Source organism: Odontesthes bonariensis, chromosome 21 (assembly GCF_027942865.1).
Source record: "Odontesthes bonariensis isolate fOdoBon6 chromosome 21, fOdoBon6.hap1, whole genome shotgun sequence".
NCBI classification, from domain to species: Eukaryota; Metazoa; Chordata; class Actinopteri; order Atheriniformes; family Atherinopsidae; genus Odontesthes; species Odontesthes bonariensis.
Window position 1 is genome coordinate 22,168,642 of NC_134526.1, and position 18,407 is coordinate 22,187,048.

Consider the following 18,407-nt stretch of genomic DNA (forward strand, 5'->3'; position numbering starts at 1 on the left):
TAGATTGTAATTAGTAATGGATAGAAGAAAACAAAAATAAGTTGAAGAGCAGCAGAGCGAGAAGTAGCCTATATTTGAAATCTCTACAGATCTGGACTGGGATGTTGTGTTTGTAGTTCTGCAACAACTGAGCTGATGATGTCGCTTGCAGTATTGACAGATAACACAGGTGAACTCTTGGTAAACAACCCTGAAGGATACTTGTCAACAGCCAACAGTCCAACATCCAAACATCCAGGATGCAGAGACACAAAGTGCCGCAATCTCTCCTCCTTTACTCTCTGTCTGCCTGTATACTGTAGTCTGAAAGATATTCCTGTTGTGTCAACAGCACCCAAGAGTCGGGCCTCTTTCATTCCAAGTGTCTTGCGTTCATTGTCTGGAAGGGTGTGGGGGCTTTTTACAAGTCTGCACCAAGGGATCCATGAGCTTAGGAGTCGTAGTCTCCTTTAATTGTCCTGGTGGTCAACCGTCTGCCACTAGAGGGCGACAAAGACCATAGCTCAGAAGTGTCGTTGAGTGAATTAGGAACCATTCTTTTGGGTGCAGAAATAGGGGGCAATAATAAATGACGGACCGAAAATAGTCGGCAAAACAAGGGAAAGACCGTGCGTTAAGTATACAACACTCCAAAATTGCGAAAAATGTATCACCTCTTTTCGGTGAGGTCCTATTCAGTACAGTAAGTTTGGGTCAATGGTCGCGATAAGCTGATAATCTTTAGTTCAGGACGTCAACTGTTCTGTTAAAGCCTCAGTAATCACATTGCTGCACCTTTAGTTATGTGGGGTGAGATCGACCTTCCCGTTAAAGCACAACAGAGTGCGTGTGAATATGAAGATAAAAGTGAACAATCGCAGGAAGCCGAGGCACCGTGTCAGAGATACTACCAAAGCAGACCGGAAGGCACAGACACCCGCGAGCCACTGCGGGACGCCCCGGTGAGAAGAGCGACATTTGCCGCTTCGTGCCCACTGCAGTCGCCTCCAGACATATGTTGTGTTTCTGTACTGCTGTGCTCCACTGACAGTGTCCCTGCTTTTCAGGCCGAGTCCAGTTGCGTAAAAGCCATGATAGAGGATGTAACCATGAGCGGAAGCCTCGTGAAGAGCCAGCAGATAGGAGACGCTGAGCTGACGGTGGGGCAGCGCGGGCACGAGCTGCTCCATCAGTACCGGAGCAGGCCGCTGGTGTTCATGGAGAGGTACCATGTACGTGCCCTAAAGCAGATATCGGGGTGTCATGAGCAGGGCCGGCCTAAGCCTTCATGGGGCCTTAAGCAGAATTTCATTTGGGGCCCCCCTACCATCACCTCAGCTCCAGATGCCTCATTATTCCGTAGGCTACACTGTTATGTGTGTAACGGACCCGCAATCATTAGCATTATTTGTAATCATCTTACATTATACAGGTGTCATTCTTGTTTTTAACCTTAAAGGGACAGCAAACTCAAAAATATGGTTTAATTAACTTCTACATAAAGAGTGATGTATAAGTATGGCTCATTAATTGAACTATTTGAAAGTAACATCAGCAGGCTGGAGACTGCGTTTATAGTAAACACGTTAAATAGTTTAATTTCTTTCAGATGTGCAATGGTGTGCAAAATGTTCAAAATACAGATACAAAATAGAATCAAATGACATTCACATTATCTTACAGAAAAATAAAGTTGTAATCAAAATTAAATACTTAAATAATAGATACAATACTTAAATAATTTTGCCCAACGGTGGCAGCCACTGTGACATGCTCCAATAGGCCGTAAGGTGAACCCCGTTTTCGTTTAGGTTCGCTCCGTGCTCTCCGAACTACATGCCCGTTAGCTGATAAAAATGACCAACTTATTTTGCACATATAAAAAAAGTTTCGCGTCACAGAATCCTGTACTTTTTTTAAACCAAGACGTTTTCTGAAGATATTTTCCGCAGGGCTGAATGACGATTTTGACGTCACAAGACACCACGTGACCGCGCTGGACCAATCACGTTGCCGATTTACGACAACAAACTGGAAAAATGACAACCTGCCTGGTGCTGTCAAAACTAACCTACAGAAAGGAATCTCGCAAAATATCATTTTAAAGTGAACATAAAATAATAATTATTATTATAAGTCTACTTTAATAATACTTTATTAATCCTTTATTAATCCCAATTTGGGAAATTGTTTTGTTGCAGCAGCATACAGTATATGAAAACAATTAAAGTAGTAAAAAACAAGCAAATAGAATAGAATAAAATAAATATAAAATAAAATAAAATAATATAAAATAAATAAAAATAGTGAATAAACATTTGCTATGTACAAATCTACAGTATTTTTTGTTTTTTGTTATTGTTTTTTAGGAGAGACTTCAAGCCTATTGAGGTTGAAGTTCTCTTCCAGCCAGAGGGGAGGTGTTGTATATGGTGATGGCTGCTGGTAGGAAGGATTTCCTGAAACGGTCTTTGTGACAGTGGAGCTGGATGAGCCTGTTGGAAAAGGAGCTCTGCTGGTTAACCAGCAGCTGGTGGAGAGGATAGGTGGGGTTATCCATGATGGATAACAGTTTGTTCAGTGTCCTCCTCTCCACCACCGATTCAAATGAGTCCAATCTTTTGCTTTACACATGACCTCATTATTTTAGCCTGATAATTTGCCCTTTTGCAGTGCTGGTGGAGGGCATCACTTGTTGGGGGGATAGATAATTCTGGCAAGGCTGATGATGCCATACAGAAAGCTTTGTACCTAGCCTCATTGATGTTTTCTGCGGTTGGCTGATCATACAAATGGCATACATATTTGCAAAGTAATGCAAATGTAGAGTGGTCCAAGTTAAATTCAGTCCCCAGATTTCTGAAAGCCTTCAGGTAGACATCTTTCTCGCATGCCACAGCAAATGTCTTCTTTTTGCCTTGTGGTGTCACACCCAGTGAATGTATGGATCCCAATCAAGGCTGAACACACACTGGCTCTGAGAGCTGATGACACCTTGGTAATGTCCATTATGCGTGTTCTGTTGCCCGTCCCTGTGAAAAAGTACAAGCTGCATGGCAAATCTTTCTGCAGACTCACAGCAATGACTGCTACATCAGTGTCAGGGCTCTTAATAATGACAGTCTTATGTTCCTGTGCAGCATGTTGTGCATGCAAAAACACCAGTGTCACATTCTTCGTGGTCACACTGCAGGTCTTCCACAGCATGAACAGACTGCACACCTTCCAGTACAGTCACACAGTGACATGTTGCTGTGCTATGTAAAGCTGAGGTTTCTTCCCACTGCTGTAAGATCAGCATGTGGCCACGCATCGTATAAGAACTCAGCAAGTGCTTCTTTATTTGTTCCTTCTGATTCCTTCCATTCCACCTTGTGCAGGTGAAATTCTGTGTTTCCTCATGCTTAACAGAAGATATGTGCATGTAACAAATATTACGTTTGGAAGATTTCTTTTTTATAACATTTTCGGTCGAAATTTCGTCTTCTTCGGTACTGCTGGATGATCGCGCTGCTGCTGCGGTACTGCTTCTGTTTACCAGCTCAGCTGACATACCAGCTATCCGATTCGTCCATTCTGATGACGTCTCAACCGTGGCACCTCTCGCGAGCCAAACTGTTATTACGCCTGCCGAATATGTACATACGCCTTGCCAGGCACTAGTTATTCCTTTAAACGTTGCGAACTAAAAAAGTACTGTGTTCTGAGCGGCGAAACTTTTTTTTAAACCTCAACATAACTCAAATCTTTTTATGAGCTGAAGCGTGTTTGGTTCGGAGAGCGCGGAACAAGCCTGGTGTTCTGAAGGAGTTTTCGAGGTTCACCTTACGGCCTACAAGGGTTATTGATGTCAAAGGAGGCCGACTTTGAGGATGAGAGGGGCGGAGTGGAGTCCTGTGGGCTACTCCACCCACTTAAGAGATCCACTTGAATTGAGATGTAAATTAATGGATTAATCCGTTTTATCCAGCTTTTCTACCAGGGAATCAAACTCATTCTACAAAACGATCACGATCATGTAATTACTGTAGCAGTTAAGGGCTCATTTAATCCTCCTCACTGGTCTTTTGATTTAGATTTATTTTTTGTAAGTAAGTAAGCTTTATTTGTACAGCGCCTTTCAGAGACCGGGGTCACAAAGCGCTTTACAGTTACAACAGAAACACACAGTTAGGAAGTACATACAAGTATAAGTTTAAAAGGCAACTCAGTGACAATCATAGCAGCCCCAAGACAATTAAGAAAAAACCTGAGCAAATAAAAAGGTCTTAAGTTGCCTTTTGAAGGCGTCAACAGACTCCAATGAACGCAGAGAGAGAGCGGAAGATCGTTCCAAAGCCTGGGAGCAACAGCCTGGAAGGATCGGTCTCCTATGGTCCGGAAACGAGTGTGTGGCACCATCAGAAGATTCTGATCCACAGACCTCAGAACCCGAGCTGGGGTGTAAGGCTGGATCAGATCACTGATGTAGGGTGGAGCCTGACCATGCAAAGCTAAAACCAAAATTTTAAAATAGATCCTAGAGGAAACTGGCAGCCAATGAAGAGCTTTAAGAATACGGGTTAAGTGAGTCCTCCTATTAGAGCGGGTCAGAGTTCTCGCTGCAGAGTTTTGCCCTAACTGCAGGCGAGACAGCTCCTTCTTGTTCAGACATGAAAACTAACTATTACAATAGTCTAAACGCGAAGACACAAATGCATGAATGAGTCAAGTCAAGTATTTTATTGTCAGATACACAGAACAACAGAGTCGGACTGGGCACTGAAATTCTTAGGAGAGGACACCGTACAGCAGCTACCATAACAGGACTTAACATGCCGTAACATGTCATGTCACAAGTACTCTACCAAAAATATTTACAAGACAGTAACAATAGATAGATAGGCAATGTGGATACTACAATATACATTTTAACGCTAATTACAAGAGCGGTACTGAACATATAATACACATAATAGCCTATGCTAATCTTAGACCTATACTAACCTATAACATAAGGAAAAATAAAAAATACAATGTTGTGCAATATTGCAGGTTGCAGTGCAAACAGCAGTGGAGGTAGGCATGTGTAAAGTATAAGTGTAAGTGTTGAGTGTGTAAGTGATGAGAGTGCATTATAGTCCATTTAGGAGCCCGATGGCCTTAGGAAAGAAACTGTTCTCCATTCTGCGGGTGCGAGAAAGGATGCTTCTGCACCGCCTACCAGATCAGCTCCAGATCATTTTGTGACACCATTTTCCTGAGTTTGGAGCTTTTCCTCAGTTGAAAAAAGCAATTTTTGGTCAGCTGTTTGCGGTGTTGCACTTTTGTGTGGAAAAAGGTCAGATGACTGTCATTTGGCTCACTGTGACAAATCTACTGGAGGATATTATCATTTCTGAAAATATGTCGACAGCACTTCGGTGGCATTACCACATCTTTTGGTATATTTTCAGGCCTGTCTGAAGCCCGAGCACCTGCCTGCGTTCGCCCACGTCAGCTCCGACCCAAGAGCCCAGCATTACAGCAAGGTGGTGCTGACACGAGCTGCGGGACGCACCAACAGGACCAAAGTCCGGAACCAGCGCTACGCTGCGCTCAGGGCTCTGCAGAAGGGTACGGCTTCGGTGTTTCAGACTGTTCTTTTGGAAGGATCAAGTTTACAGGAATTAGATTTGAACGAAACATTTAACACAAAAAAAAGAAGTTGTCATCTTTCTCTTCTCCCAGAGGGAAAGTACTTCAGTGAGGAGCAGATGCGGATCAGGGAGCCGCTGCTGTACGAACAATATATCGGTCAGTACCTGACCGATGAAGAGGTTGGTTTTATTCCAGAAGACGAGTTTGGGGTTTTTTTTTGAGGGGGAGGGGTATTTAGTCATCAAATTAATGTTTCAGGTGCTGGAGCGCTCCCAGGAGGCCATGTCGGATGGTGCAGAGGAGGCGCCGGGGGCAGGGAGCGGAGGGCTCGCCCACCTCCTCCTGAACTCCTACCAGGAGCGGCTCATCCAGACCCGTCTGCAGGAGGAGCAGGAGCGAGAGGGGGGAGCCCAGGAGGAGGAGGAGGATGATGGTGAGGGTAGGAGGAAAAGTTTTAAAGAAAAAACTAAACTATTTCACTTTTCTCACGTTGCTGCAGACTTAGTTTGTCGCTCCGTTTTCCCACCACGTAGACGCCGGAGTTCAGCGGAGGGAATGGGAGCCGACTGCAGAGGAGAAGGCTCTGCTCAGGGAGGAGTTCGTCAGTCAGATGCACCAGCGCTTCCTCGATGGCAAAGACAAGGATTTCAACTACAGGTCAGCCACCGCGCCGTTGGGAATTGACCTCATAATTCTGCCTTTCAAAGTGCGGCTGCATTCAAAGTTAGTTCACGGAATACCTGAGAAATGGGACGCGTCCGGGGAAGAATCCGCCGGTACCGTTATCAGGGAAAGTGACAGAAAACACTGAGTGGATGTTGCATTTACTCCAAGGTTAATGGAGCTTAGAAAAATGTGTTCGTTACAGTGAGGTGGATGAGAACCCCGACTACGACAACTTGGACATCGTCAGCAGAGACGCAGAGGACAGGTACTTCGACGAAGACGACGATGATGAAGAAGAGGAGGAGGAGGAGGAGGAGGATGAGATGGAAGAAGACCACGAAGAAGAGAACATGGCAGAATAGCGTTCCTTCCTATTGTCAGCAGCTCCTCTCTGCTCAGATCTGTGTGTAAATACAAATGTACAAAGTAAGACGTTTTTCATTTTCCACGTGACTGCAATAAAGGTTTGGGCTCTTTTTCCAAACACAGGTGTGACTCTCCTTTGACGCGCGTGCAAACAAGCGGGCCGCTTTGTTCCGTCGCGCTCTGAGATGGCAAAACTCCGTCCCTCCCCACCCAGTTTCCTCTTCTGTCTGCAGACGGAAGCGGGACGTGTTGTGTCCTGCTCGGAGAACGAGACACTCGCTCTTAACTAGGGCTGGGCGGATCGATTTATAATAGCGATAGTATCGATACTAACGTTGGTATTGGGTATTGATCGATACTTATGTGATGAGATGGATTCTTAAGTTTCAGTTTCTCTTCTGCACAACTCCAGGCATTTACAGAGTGACCGACTGGCCGTACAACACCGCTCTTCTCTCACTTCTCTCATGCTCAATTAGCCCCCCCAAATTAATCTAATTGCAAATGCAGATTAGCACCCCAAAAGGGAAATTTAAGTTTTCTATAAACATTAGTTAGCATGAGTTAAAAGTATTTTTATTTGCCTGAAAACTTTTTCCTGTGTTTTATTATCATCATAAACATGATTAAGTAAAGGAAAACTTACAAAATAATTAAATCATGAAAATTCAATCATTCAAATTTGCATATTGATGATGCATTCACTTAATAAATTATGATACATTGCTCTCCCCTGCACAAAAGTAGATGGTAGTAGTAAAAAGTATCAGTATTGGTATCGATATCGGCAAAACTGGCCGTGTATTTACCTGGTATTGGCTCGAAACCAAATTTTGCATTATCGCACAGCCCTACTCTCAACACAAAACGCCGACACCACCCGTTTACTTACTGTTGGCGGGATACGGGATCAGTGTCTGTATTTTGATAGATGGCTGTTAAATAGGGGTTCTCCCCTTGTGTTGCTGCAGATTTAATGTTGTATGTTTTCTATCTACCTTGAACAAGAATATATGCATTTACATTGCTGGTTGTAGAATTCACAGCGTGGATGAAACTGATCCGATAGCGGTCCTTGTGTGTTTAGTAGCGCCGCGCCTCTTATTAGCACAACCAGGGGCTGAGTCATGTCTTCTCATGAATGCATGACTCACTCAATACGACATTACAGTCATTAGTTTTCTTTTTATTCTTTTGTCTTTTAAATAAATTTTGCTCTTTCCAATGTGCACTACAAAATATCAAACAAATGGTTCAATTTAAAACTTAACATACATGATAATATACAAATAAAAGCCACTTATTAACATTCTTTTGCAGAAATAACATTCACAATCTCCGGTATCTACAAATTTAAAATAGTTCATCTTATAAACTGGTTCAAATTCAGTTTTTTTTTTTCTTATGATTAAAAAGCCGCCTCACTCCCAATTGTTGACGCACAAATCGGAGTCGACCTTTGACGGCCATTTTTTTCCCCCTGAAAAAGCTGGAATGTACATTCTTTACCGAACTGAGAATCACACAACGTGGTACAGGATTTCAGCCGTTCCAAGACCAGCGTCGCTGTATTCAATGTTTGATCATCAACCAAATGCTCCCAGCGACTGCTTTGATCTGCAGGAAGGCAGTTGATACCTTCCCACGACAGAGACGTCTAGATGGCAAAACTGCACCGTCTTCCGTTTGTGAGGCCTCTGTAACCCAGACAACCAGTTGGTGTGTTTGTGCCACTCCGGGCAGCATATTGGAAAAGGCTTCTTTAGCTCGCTATAATGTTTTTTTTTCCACTGTATTGAATTTAAAAAAGTTCCAACGTCTGTCAGCTTTTCACTTTTTTCCTAATTTAGTCAGTTTCAAAGTGTAATACTCCTCTTGTAGTTTCAAAACTTTCAGCTGCATTTTGATCTTTTCTCTCCTCAGCTGATCGAGGCCCATCGTATCCACCTCGGCCGTGTCGGTGGCTCGGCACGTGCTGTGAAGCGAGTCGTCTTTTACGGCTGCGCAATCACGCGATGCTGGTCTGAGTAGTGCGACTGCCGCGTCTCCCCGTGTCTCCGGCTTCATCGCTCCGAGCTGAGCTGCGTCGGGGTGAGAGACGGTGATATAAGTGTTATTCTCAGTTACACTCCCACTCCGAGGTTTAGATGAGGGGGCTGTAAAATGACAGAGAACACTGAAATGTCACATCTGTGTTCACCAAACTCGCGGCTGCATTTGGTGCCAGCACTCACCCGCTGGCCCGAGGATCTCCTCCTGTGCGAGTTGCTGTTCAGGTATCGCATTTGAGGTCGCGTCGCTGTCCTCGGATGCTGAAGCTTCCGGATGCCCTTTGCTTCTCGTTTCCGTCTCCTTTCCTGTTTTCTCCTCATCTTTGCAAAACACAAATAATCAAGTATAATCAACGTGTCAAAAGAAAAAAAGCTTGCAGGAACTGTGAAGACTAGTTGGAGCTAACCTGTGAGGTCAACGTCTGCCTCGGTTTTAATTACAATGCCCGGGGAGGAGGAGCCTGACAAACACGCAGGTGTCTCGCTTTTGGCTACCCTCCGTCCATCTTGTGTGTCCTTATTTTGCAAAGACTCCCCTTCATTTTCTTTTTCCCCTCTTCTTTCCTCGCCTCCAGTGATGGCCGGGTCTGACACCTGTAGGAGTTCCGTTTGTGTGGATGCTGCGATGGACTGCTCACCCAGTGTTGTAGCGCTGCTGTCTTCCGTCTCCTCCTCCATGTCTGAATTTACATCCAAACACCGACAGTCTGTTCACAAATAAAACGGCGCGACAGGAGCACTCGGGTTAAAGTGCCATGTTTGCCTCTGAAAAACAACTGGTTTGGCGACAATGTTGTTCACAAACCTTCGTGTAGGTGCTCCACGCTGATGGTTTGACAGTCGCCGCCGCCCTGAGACGGATCAGAGTTTTATTTCGGGTCTATGAAAAGCCTCCACAGGTTGAATGAGTAGCAATCATAATATGTGACACAGACCGAGTGTTGTATTCCATTGTTTTTAAAAAGGCCCCCCCCAAAAAAAACCTGCACTGATTTTGGATAAACAGGTTTCTGGCATCGAATTCAAAATAAAACAGACCTTTCTTGTGCTGTTGTTTGAGATTTGCCTGTTTGTGTGACAGATCTCAACGGTCGTGTGCAGGTGTTTGGCGGGTATAAGCTGGACAAGGATAGGCTCGTGAAGGATGTGGCCAAAAGAAAGACTAAAGATGGCGCTGCTGCGGTGTGGCAGGTTTCACTCGTCTCCTTCTGCTCCCAACCAGCCACATGCTCACTTGTAAACTTTGTGATGACTGATCTAAGCATCTATTCTCCTGTTTCTGTTAAGAGGCAACAGGTTAAGGAGGAAACCTAGACATTCCTTTCCCCCAACAACACTCCCCAGCTCGTTCTGGGGTAGCTTAAAGCCTGATTTATGGTCTCCGTCGACGGAGACGCTCTTTGTCGCTTGCGTGCGTCGGCTAAAATTCCTATCTATCCGTCGATACCGCAAGGGTTGTGATTGGTCGGCTAACAACATCATTTCCGGAATCACTTTTCCGGTTAGTTAGTTCCTTCCTCTCAGAACAACAACACCGCCATTTTTGAAAGAGTTTACTGTGTGCCGGTCAACATTTGGTCAAAATTATTTGCATTTCAATGTCAATAAGCTCCAACTCCAACAACAGTCTTTCTCTCTCGGTCGCCATCGTTCACTGTGAGGGGTGAAACGGAGCCGGAATGTAAACAATCAATCGACGACTGACACAATAGACGTCGCGAGATTAGGTCGTCTAACGTAGCGACGCCTACTGATCGGGAGGTGAAGTGCCTTGCGTATCCGACAGCCCGACGGAGAACTTCGAAAGGTTTAGTGACCACAGAGTCGGATTGACGGATAGCGACGGAGAAGCATACCGAGGCCTTTAGAAGCTCCAAAGGCAGAGGGGATATAATAACCCTTCGGTGAATTTTGGGTCTGCCCCAGATTCTCCTCCCTATTGGACCTTCCCATAAAACCTCTAATGAGATGCAGCCAGGGGCATTCTATTCCCCATCTCTGAGCCCAGACACTCTCCGAGGGAGCCGCTTGTATCGCTGATCACAGTCTTTCGGTCACTAAATCTCATGACCATTGGTATGGGTTGAAACGTAAATGGACCAATAAATGGAAAACTTCGCCCTCTGGCTCACCACCTCCTCATTAGAGCTGACGATTCCGCAATCCATCTGTCCATCTCCTTCTCCAACGTGCCCTCACTTAATGAAAAAGAGATCCTGAGATATTTACAGTCAGGGACCCATCTCCAACATGAAGGGAGAACTCCAATCTCATCGGGTTCAGAACCAAACTCGCAGTCATCACACGAAGAAGCCAACAGAACCACACCATCTGCAAAGAGCAGAGATGCAATCCTGTGGTTCCCATACCAAAAACCCTCCTCTTCCCAACTTTGCCTCGAGATCCCGGCCATAAACACTGCAAACATAGTCTGGGACTAGGGCAGCCTTGGCGGAGTCCAACACATATTGTAAATTATGCCAACACAGCCCTTGCTTTGATTAAACAGCCCATAACAGCAACCCCGGTACCCCGTAGCATCCCTCAAAGAACGCCCCAAGGCACAAGGCCGAAACCCTTGTTCAAGTCCAGGATTTTTTCCTAAACGTACACTGGTCCACAGAGAAATACAGGACAGTTTCACCTCCATCGATGCCTTTTCTCTACCCGCCTAATCCAATCCACAATATGCCGTTAGTTTTAAAACCGTTTAGCCTTGAACCGATCCCCAACCGGATGATGGCGATGGATGAAAAACATACTGGATCATCAGAACCATCGAATGCAAAGGAGATAAAGCGAAAAGCAACACGTTCGTCCAACTACGTCAGACCCAGGGGCAGAATGGCACCTGCAGAGCTTTGACAGTGTTTTAAAGGCATACTGCAGAAAATAATCTTGCCATCTTACCATTTTGAGCCTGCTGATGACAATTTTTGGTTCCATGTGCAACGCGTGCTTCTCAGGGGTTGAAGTGATCAATTTTCGGTGACTCTCTGAAAAAGAAGTGTGATGTTTTACTAGGGGTGGGCGATATGTATCGTTTGCGAAGTTATCGTGAATGTTGTTTTGACGATGAGTAATTTTGCAATATCGAGATATAGGCAAAAAAAAAAAAAAAAAATTGTTTTTTTTGTTTTTTTTTTCAATCGCCAAAAATCAATAAAGTGCGGCGCCAGTGGTCCTCTGCCCTTACCACGCCCTGCTTTGAACGCTCTAATTTTTTCAAAGTAAACGCTTCGGACCCAGCGGGACACTCAGCTAAGAGCATCGAGGGGGGGCCGAGAGGCCGGGGCTGGGACAGCGAGAGGCCGGGGCTGGGACAGCGAGAGGCCGGGGCTGGGACAGCGAGAGGCCGGTGCTGGGACAGCGAGAGGCCGGGGCTGGGACAGCGAGAGGCCGGGGCTGGGACAGCGATAGGCAGGGGCTGGGACAGACGGCAGCTCGCCTCGCGGCGGACCGTCAGCTCGATCCCGAGATCCAACTACAAGCTTTTTAACTGCAGCAACTTTAAGATACGCTATTGGAGCTGGAATTACCGCGGCTGCTGGCACCAGACTTGCCCTTCAATTGATCCCCGTTAAAGGATTTAAAGTGTCCTGTATTGTTATTTTTCGTCACTACCTCCCCGAGTCGGGAGTGGGTAATTTGCGCGCCTGCTGCCTTCCTTGGATGTGGTAGCCGTTTCTCAGGCTCCCTCTCCGGAGGGAGAAGTAGCCTGAGAAACGGCTCGAGGTTATCAGTCACCAAAGCGGCCGCGGCACCCCGAGAGGCACCCGCATGGGTTTTGGGTCTGATAAATGCACGCATCCCCGAAGGTCAGCTCGTTTTGCATGTATTAGCTCTAGAATTGCCACAGTTATCCAAGTAACGGTAGAGCGATCAAAGGAACCATAACTGATTTAATGAGCCATTCGCAGTTTCACTGTACCGGCCGTGTGTGCTTAGACTTGCATGCTTATGTTCATTTTATTGTGATCTTAACGCAAGTTTGATTATTTTTTAAATATCGTCAAAATATCTTTATCGTGAAAATCCTAAAAAATATCGAGATATTTTTTTTTGCCCATATCGCCCACCCCTATGTTTTACGCACCCTCGGATCAAACACTAAAATCCTAAAATGCAAACATGAACTTTGGCAATAACTTTCCTTCGGACAATTACTCCTGAAGAAAATATCACCTTTGATAAGACTTTGGTCTTCAGGGTTATCTGCGTCAGGGGGCGCGTACTCATCTCCCGTTTCCCCCTCTTCCAGCTGATCCTCTTCCTCGTAACTCTCAGGATGTCCCGAGTCTACCGCCTCTCCTTTATTTCCATCCTCGACCCTCTCCGTCTCCTCCTCCCGTGTCTCCGGTAGCTGTTCTTCTCTGCTTGGAAGACAGTCATCATCTTGAACGTCCTCGGTTCCCTCTGCAGACTGTTCGTCTGACTCTCCTATAGGGATAGAAACGTGCGCATGCTCAATGGTTTCATAGATCTTCTGGTTTAAGTCACGGCTTGAAGAAAGTGCAGACAAACCTCCAGAGAGATCATCTGACTCGTAGTTCAATGGCAGGGGTTTGTTCTGTTGCAAGAATATAGAATAAATATTCAGCATCGCTGGAGGAGTTGCTTTGTGAAATCCTGCAGTATTTTGACCCTCGGTTACCTTCGCAGTGTTGTTTCTTCTCCTTCTGTATCCCTTTGTGGACAGGTGCCCTTGCTGTGATTGGGTAGGTTGACAGTTTATTAGTTGGAGCAGGATTTTCTGGGGAAAAAAGTGCATTACGAAAAGAAAAAAAAAAAAGAAAAAATCTTACCTCAAGCCAGAACTGTAGAGGTTTGTTTTCATAGAGAATAGTGGCTTTCCATTTTTTAGTCGAGCCTTTCCCCGCAAACTCCTCAAAGGCAGGCGGCGTAAATAAGACGCCTTTACACTTAATACACTCCTTACCTAAACCAGAAATCCACACCACGTATGGTAACAGAAACGGGAGGATTAGCAAAACTGGGTTAAGTCACCACCTGGATTTGACTAAGCAAGTAGGTAAGAGCCTCTCATTGGACAATTACTGCACTAACGGTCACATTTCAGCTGGCAACAAGTTAGTTTACCCTAACTGATGCGGTGAGTAGCTTCTCATTTCCTAAACAACCGTGTCGTAAGACGCATCCTGTGGTTGTGGAAAAGAAGAGTCAAATTATTGACAAATTATACTCCTATTGGGTTAACGCATTGTTAAAAACTGGAAGGATAGTGGGGAACCATCATCTTCGAGGAAGCAATGTGGTCAGAAAAAACATCTTGAATGATTGTGATTGGTCATCACTTAAGCATTTGGTGAAATCAAATCGGAAAAAAACAACAGTAGAACTCGAGTAACAGTGAAAGTGAGAGCATCTCCACACGCACAATGCAGAGGGAACTCAAAGATTGGGACTAAAGACCTTAAAAACTTAAGAAAAGACTTGTCAGCGAGGCTAAAAGGCTTCAATTTGCTTGGGAGCACGAAGATCGGACTCTGGAGCAATGGATGAAGCTCATGTGGTCTGATGAGTCCAGATTTACTCTGTTCCAGAGTGATGGGCGCATCAGGGTAAGAAGAGAGGTGGATGAAGTGATGCACCCATCATGCCCGGTGCCTACCGTACAAGCCTGTGGGGGCAGTGCTATGATCTGGGGTTGCTGCAGTTGGTTAGGTCCATGTTCAGCAACGTTATGTGCCCAAAAGATGAGGTCAGCTGACTTCCTGAATATACTGAATGACCAGGTTAATCTTTCCTCCCTGATGGCACGGCCATATTCCAAGATGACAATGCCCGGAGTCATGGGGCTCAAATTGTGAAAGAGGGGTTCAGGGAGCGTGAGACATCGATTCAGCCTCATTTGGCCAATCAAACACTGAACAGTCATTGAGTTGGTAACAGTCTAACAGGCTGTAAGGGCTTTTGAAACAATATTTTTCACACTAAGGTATTTCTCATGTGAAATGCAATGATGAAGGTAACATTTGTGTGAACGAATTTCATATTCAAAGACTATTCTGTTTGGTTTCTTTTATAATGCATATTTTCTTATTTTTAAGGAAAAAAAAACGGAATCAATCTGTGTCGCCTATTGGCTGTTGGCCAAATATTATTATTATTTTTTTAAATCATAATTTACTTTTGGCCCACACTTTCACAGTTGGTGACATACTTATATTCACCAAAATTGTCCAAAGACATCCTCGGCCTCAGTCAGCTTCCTGAAATGTTTAGCCACCGTTTTTGAAATGATGCAGCATTTGAAGTTGAAGCAATCCCAACAACCTGCTCAGCAGCAACACGGACCCAAACCATAACATTACCACTGCCGTGCTTCACTGTTGGTCTCCTCTCCTGAAAAGCTGCCTTTCTCCAACAAACACGTCTACTGCTAATGGGGCCAAATAACTGTATCTTCGCGGCTTCGCCCCGTCTGTCCAGATCTAAAAGGCCTGGGAGGTCACTTCATTCACTTCCATGGACTTAGTTTCCTTTATTCACACGACCTTATCCACTTACCTCTCGCCAGCTTCTTTGCATCCAGGACGCCCTCTTTGGTTCCGCAGGTTACAAGCAAAAGTCCTAGATTTGTCAGACAGAAAAAGAAGCAACGTAGGTGTTGCACATGCAGTTTACTTCCAGTATGATCATCAGCAGAAAGCATCAACCCTGCACGTTTCGCTTTAAATGTTTAGTGTTGACAGAAACACAGAAACTGGTATAAAAAAAAACAAGGTGGATGGTAACACATGGCTCGGAAGACGGAACAAGTCTTTCGAGCCACATTCCTGGGATCACCTGATTACCTTTATCTTTCTCCTGCTCCTCATCATCATCATCGTCGTTGTCGTCATTATCTTCTACATCACCATCGTCATTGTCCGCATCTTCTACATCTTCATCATCATCGTCGTCACCATCATCATAGTCCGTATATTCTTCGTCACCGTCCTCATCTTCTACATAATGATCCTCCAAAGTATAATTGATTCTCTTTCTCTTCCTTAGGCTCTGCCTTCTATCTTCACACTCCTCTTCTTCTTCTTCACCCTTCTTATATAGATATAAAGATCTTTTCCTCTCCATCGAATCTTCTTTCTGAACTGAGCACGTTCTCGCAATCAGCCTGCATCCCACCTCAAAGACCTAACAGGCAGAGAGAAAAGAATAAAGGAGTATTTCTGTCCTGAGAGGAATGCTACTTCTTTTTTTTGTTGTTGCTGCTGTTGTTCCTCTGCTGGCACACCAGGCGAAGCGCTTTGCCTCCCAGCTCGCGGGCGCAGGTTCAGTTCACGACAGCGGTGCTTCTGGTTTGGCGCTGAGGAAAATAATTGTCAGCATTAGCCGGTGGGGAGGCGCTGTAGGATCATTTCTTTGCTGTCTTTGAACAGCCAAGGTGCACAATCCATCTCATGTGATACACACTGCACATTTTTACAGTACTCCACATGTGAATATTTTCATATTTTGATTTGACAAGCACCTTGTTAGGTTTTCTTATCATGGTTTCTTTGTTTTTGGTAAAAATGAGTTCCTGTGTTTCTAATAAACTGCGCCAAATGAGTCTTACGTGCACCAAACATTGGCTTGGAGGATGGCCCCGGTAGTAATGGTGGTTCAGGCCATTTCTGAATGAAAAGACATTTTTGCACGTGTCGATCATGCCTGCAGACTGAAAGTTGTTTTCTAATGACTGCAAGGGGCATTAGGCACCTCCTGTTTTCCCAAAAATGTTAGGATGCGGTTTGAAATTAGAATAAAAGTCATTCAAACCCTACGTTGCACTGAAAGCACAGTGACAACAGCAGCTGACTTTTGCTGCCCGACACTAATTTGCATTTGTTTTAATTATTTTTCTGTTGTCGTTTTTTTGTAATTAGCGTTAAGCTACTCAACCACCATTTTTTCTGTATTTTTCTTTCAATAAAGCAATAAATGTTTTCAGTGGGCGGCATTTCTAGAATGCTGGAAGATCAGCTCAGTGATACGTACCAAATGTGGTCGGCAGTGTCTCTCTGAAATAAGCAAGACCTTCCCAGAAACTACTTGTAAAAATTGGGTTTAAATGATCTGCGGATCAATCAAGCCTTTTGTGCCAATTTGTTTCTGAAAGCTTCGGATTTATTAAGCGGACATCCGACTCATCATCATAAGAACTTGTTCTTTGCATTATCAAATATCTCCAAACAGCAGTTATTTCATCAAATCAACAACAAATACACAAATGTCAATGAAAACAATGAATTCATCTGAAAAACGAATTGCACAAAGATTTCAAATAACGTCATGAATACACTATGTAAATTAGTGAGGGGTTGATCCATAGGGAAGTCCTAAGACGCTCTTCTGTTTGATTATTTTTACCAAAAGAAAAACTTTTTGTTTTCACTCATCAACATCTAAAATTATGACAAAATATTCTAACACAAAACTGTAATATCTTCGGTATTATCTGCCAAAAGAAGAGGAAGTGCCCCGCGGTTACAGATATGCCGATTACTGTTATTATGGTGCGGGTTATGTTGTTCTGTCAAAGTTGTACGCGATACACCCATTAGTGGCGCCCAGGGGCGATTTTAGGATCTGGTCTTTAGGGGTGCCCAGCCCCCAGTGCTCACAGAGGCACATTATTTCTCACTAATTGAAGCGAACTAGTACATTTATAAATTTTGGAGCCGTATTAGTTTTGCTTTGAGTAGTGTTTTCCCCTACAACATTCAATTTTGACCTCTTCATTTCAAAAGACTGTGGCTTGACAGGGATAACAGAGAGCCTGAGACAAATATTGAAGATAACTCAACATTTATTTTGGGAGTAAAGAGTTAAAACAAAAACAAATGCTAGAAAATAAATAAAATGGTCACTAAAATAATGCATCCTAGAGCAAAAAAAAAAGTGTTTTTGCATAATATAATATTTTAAAAATGTGCTGAGCCAGGGGGTGCCGAGCTACCTCACGGTGGTGCCTTGGCACCACTAAAAATACCCTAGGCTCGCCCCTGGTGGCGCCATTACGTTCTGGAAAGAGCGCGAGCGTGTGCTGGTGTGATGAACGGAGAAGTGATAGAAGAGAGCCGGGTCACGCTCAAATGTTCTGTTAGGAGAATGAACATGTCTGAAGAAGAAGCTGAAAGAGAGAACTGTCTCAAGCTTTGCTTATTAAGAGCAGCGTAACGAAACCTCCACAACAGCTCTGACTATGGGATGCATTTGGAAAGCGCCCACTTCCTACATATCCGTAAAGTTGTTCATGTTTTGTGGTTGTTGTTTTTTTTTTACCTAACTTTAAATTGACTCCCGAACAACACCGAACAACTTTTTTTTTTTTGTGATAACATTAAATAGACATTATTCCTCGTGTATTGTCACACACGCCATATTGTTTACAGTGGCATGACGGACAAAATATGTTGATGAAGCAAATTAAGTCAAAAATCACCGCGTTAAAGAAGCCCAAAATCACAAGTCAGTATCCTTACCTCTGCCATCCCTGAACAAAGAAATGAAACTAAAACTTGTGTAAGCAGACACACCCACTATATTCTTTAATAACCTAAGAAGAAGTACCGGAATCCTTTGTGAGGCGTCGCTGTTGAATCTGCCGCCTCTGCTTCCCACGCTTTTTAAATTTAGAGCTCTTTTTTCCAAGCTTTCTATAAACGCATCGTGTTTGAGCAGCGTTTGCACATGCGCGCTGCCTTTCGCTGTTACCGC

General features: G+C 44.3%; 2 protein-coding genes across 4 annotated transcripts; one reads left to right on the top strand and one right to left on the bottom strand.

The window, feature by feature from the left end:
- The first annotated feature begins 545 nt into the window (after window positions 1-545).
- ccdc97 (coiled-coil domain containing 97) lies at window positions 546-6,746 on the top strand. 2 transcript variants are annotated; one of them, XM_075453398.1, is made up of 7 exons: window positions 546-941; window positions 1,047-1,211; window positions 5,415-5,574; window positions 5,689-5,777; window positions 5,857-6,037; window positions 6,132-6,255; window positions 6,467-6,746. In XM_075453398.1, exons 1-7 carry the CDS (start codon window positions 783-785, stop codon window positions 6,624-6,626), a joined length of 1,038 nt encoding a protein of 345 aa, XP_075309513.1. In that variant the 5' UTR covers window positions 546-782; the 3' UTR covers window positions 6,627-6,746. The 2 variants fall into 2 exon arrangements, with proteins under 2 accessions (XP_075309513.1, XP_075309514.1); XM_075453399.1 differs by having other exon boundaries at window positions 5,857-6,031.
- A 286-nt stretch (window positions 6,747-7,032) lies between these two features.
- LOC142370876 (uncharacterized) lies at window positions 7,033-18,271 on the bottom strand. 2 transcript variants are annotated; one of them, XM_075453396.1, is made up of 12 exons: window positions 18,173-18,271; window positions 15,500-16,011; window positions 15,213-15,275; window positions 13,487-13,620; window positions 13,336-13,389; window positions 13,206-13,251; window positions 12,867-13,121; window positions 11,592-11,677; window positions 9,487-9,532; window positions 9,089-9,388; window positions 8,865-9,002; window positions 7,033-8,786 (listed from the first exon to the last, which is right to left on the bottom strand). In XM_075453396.1, exons 2-12 carry the CDS (start codon window positions 15,777-15,779, stop codon window positions 8,461-8,463), a joined length of 1,728 nt encoding a protein of 575 aa, XP_075309511.1. In that variant the 5' UTR covers window positions 15,780-16,011; window positions 18,173-18,271; the 3' UTR covers window positions 7,033-8,460. The 2 variants fall into 2 exon arrangements, with proteins under 2 accessions (XP_075309511.1, XP_075309512.1); XM_075453397.1 differs by having other exon boundaries at window positions 7,033-8,711; window positions 18,173-18,269.
- Between the last annotated feature and the right edge of the window lie 136 nt (window positions 18,272-18,407).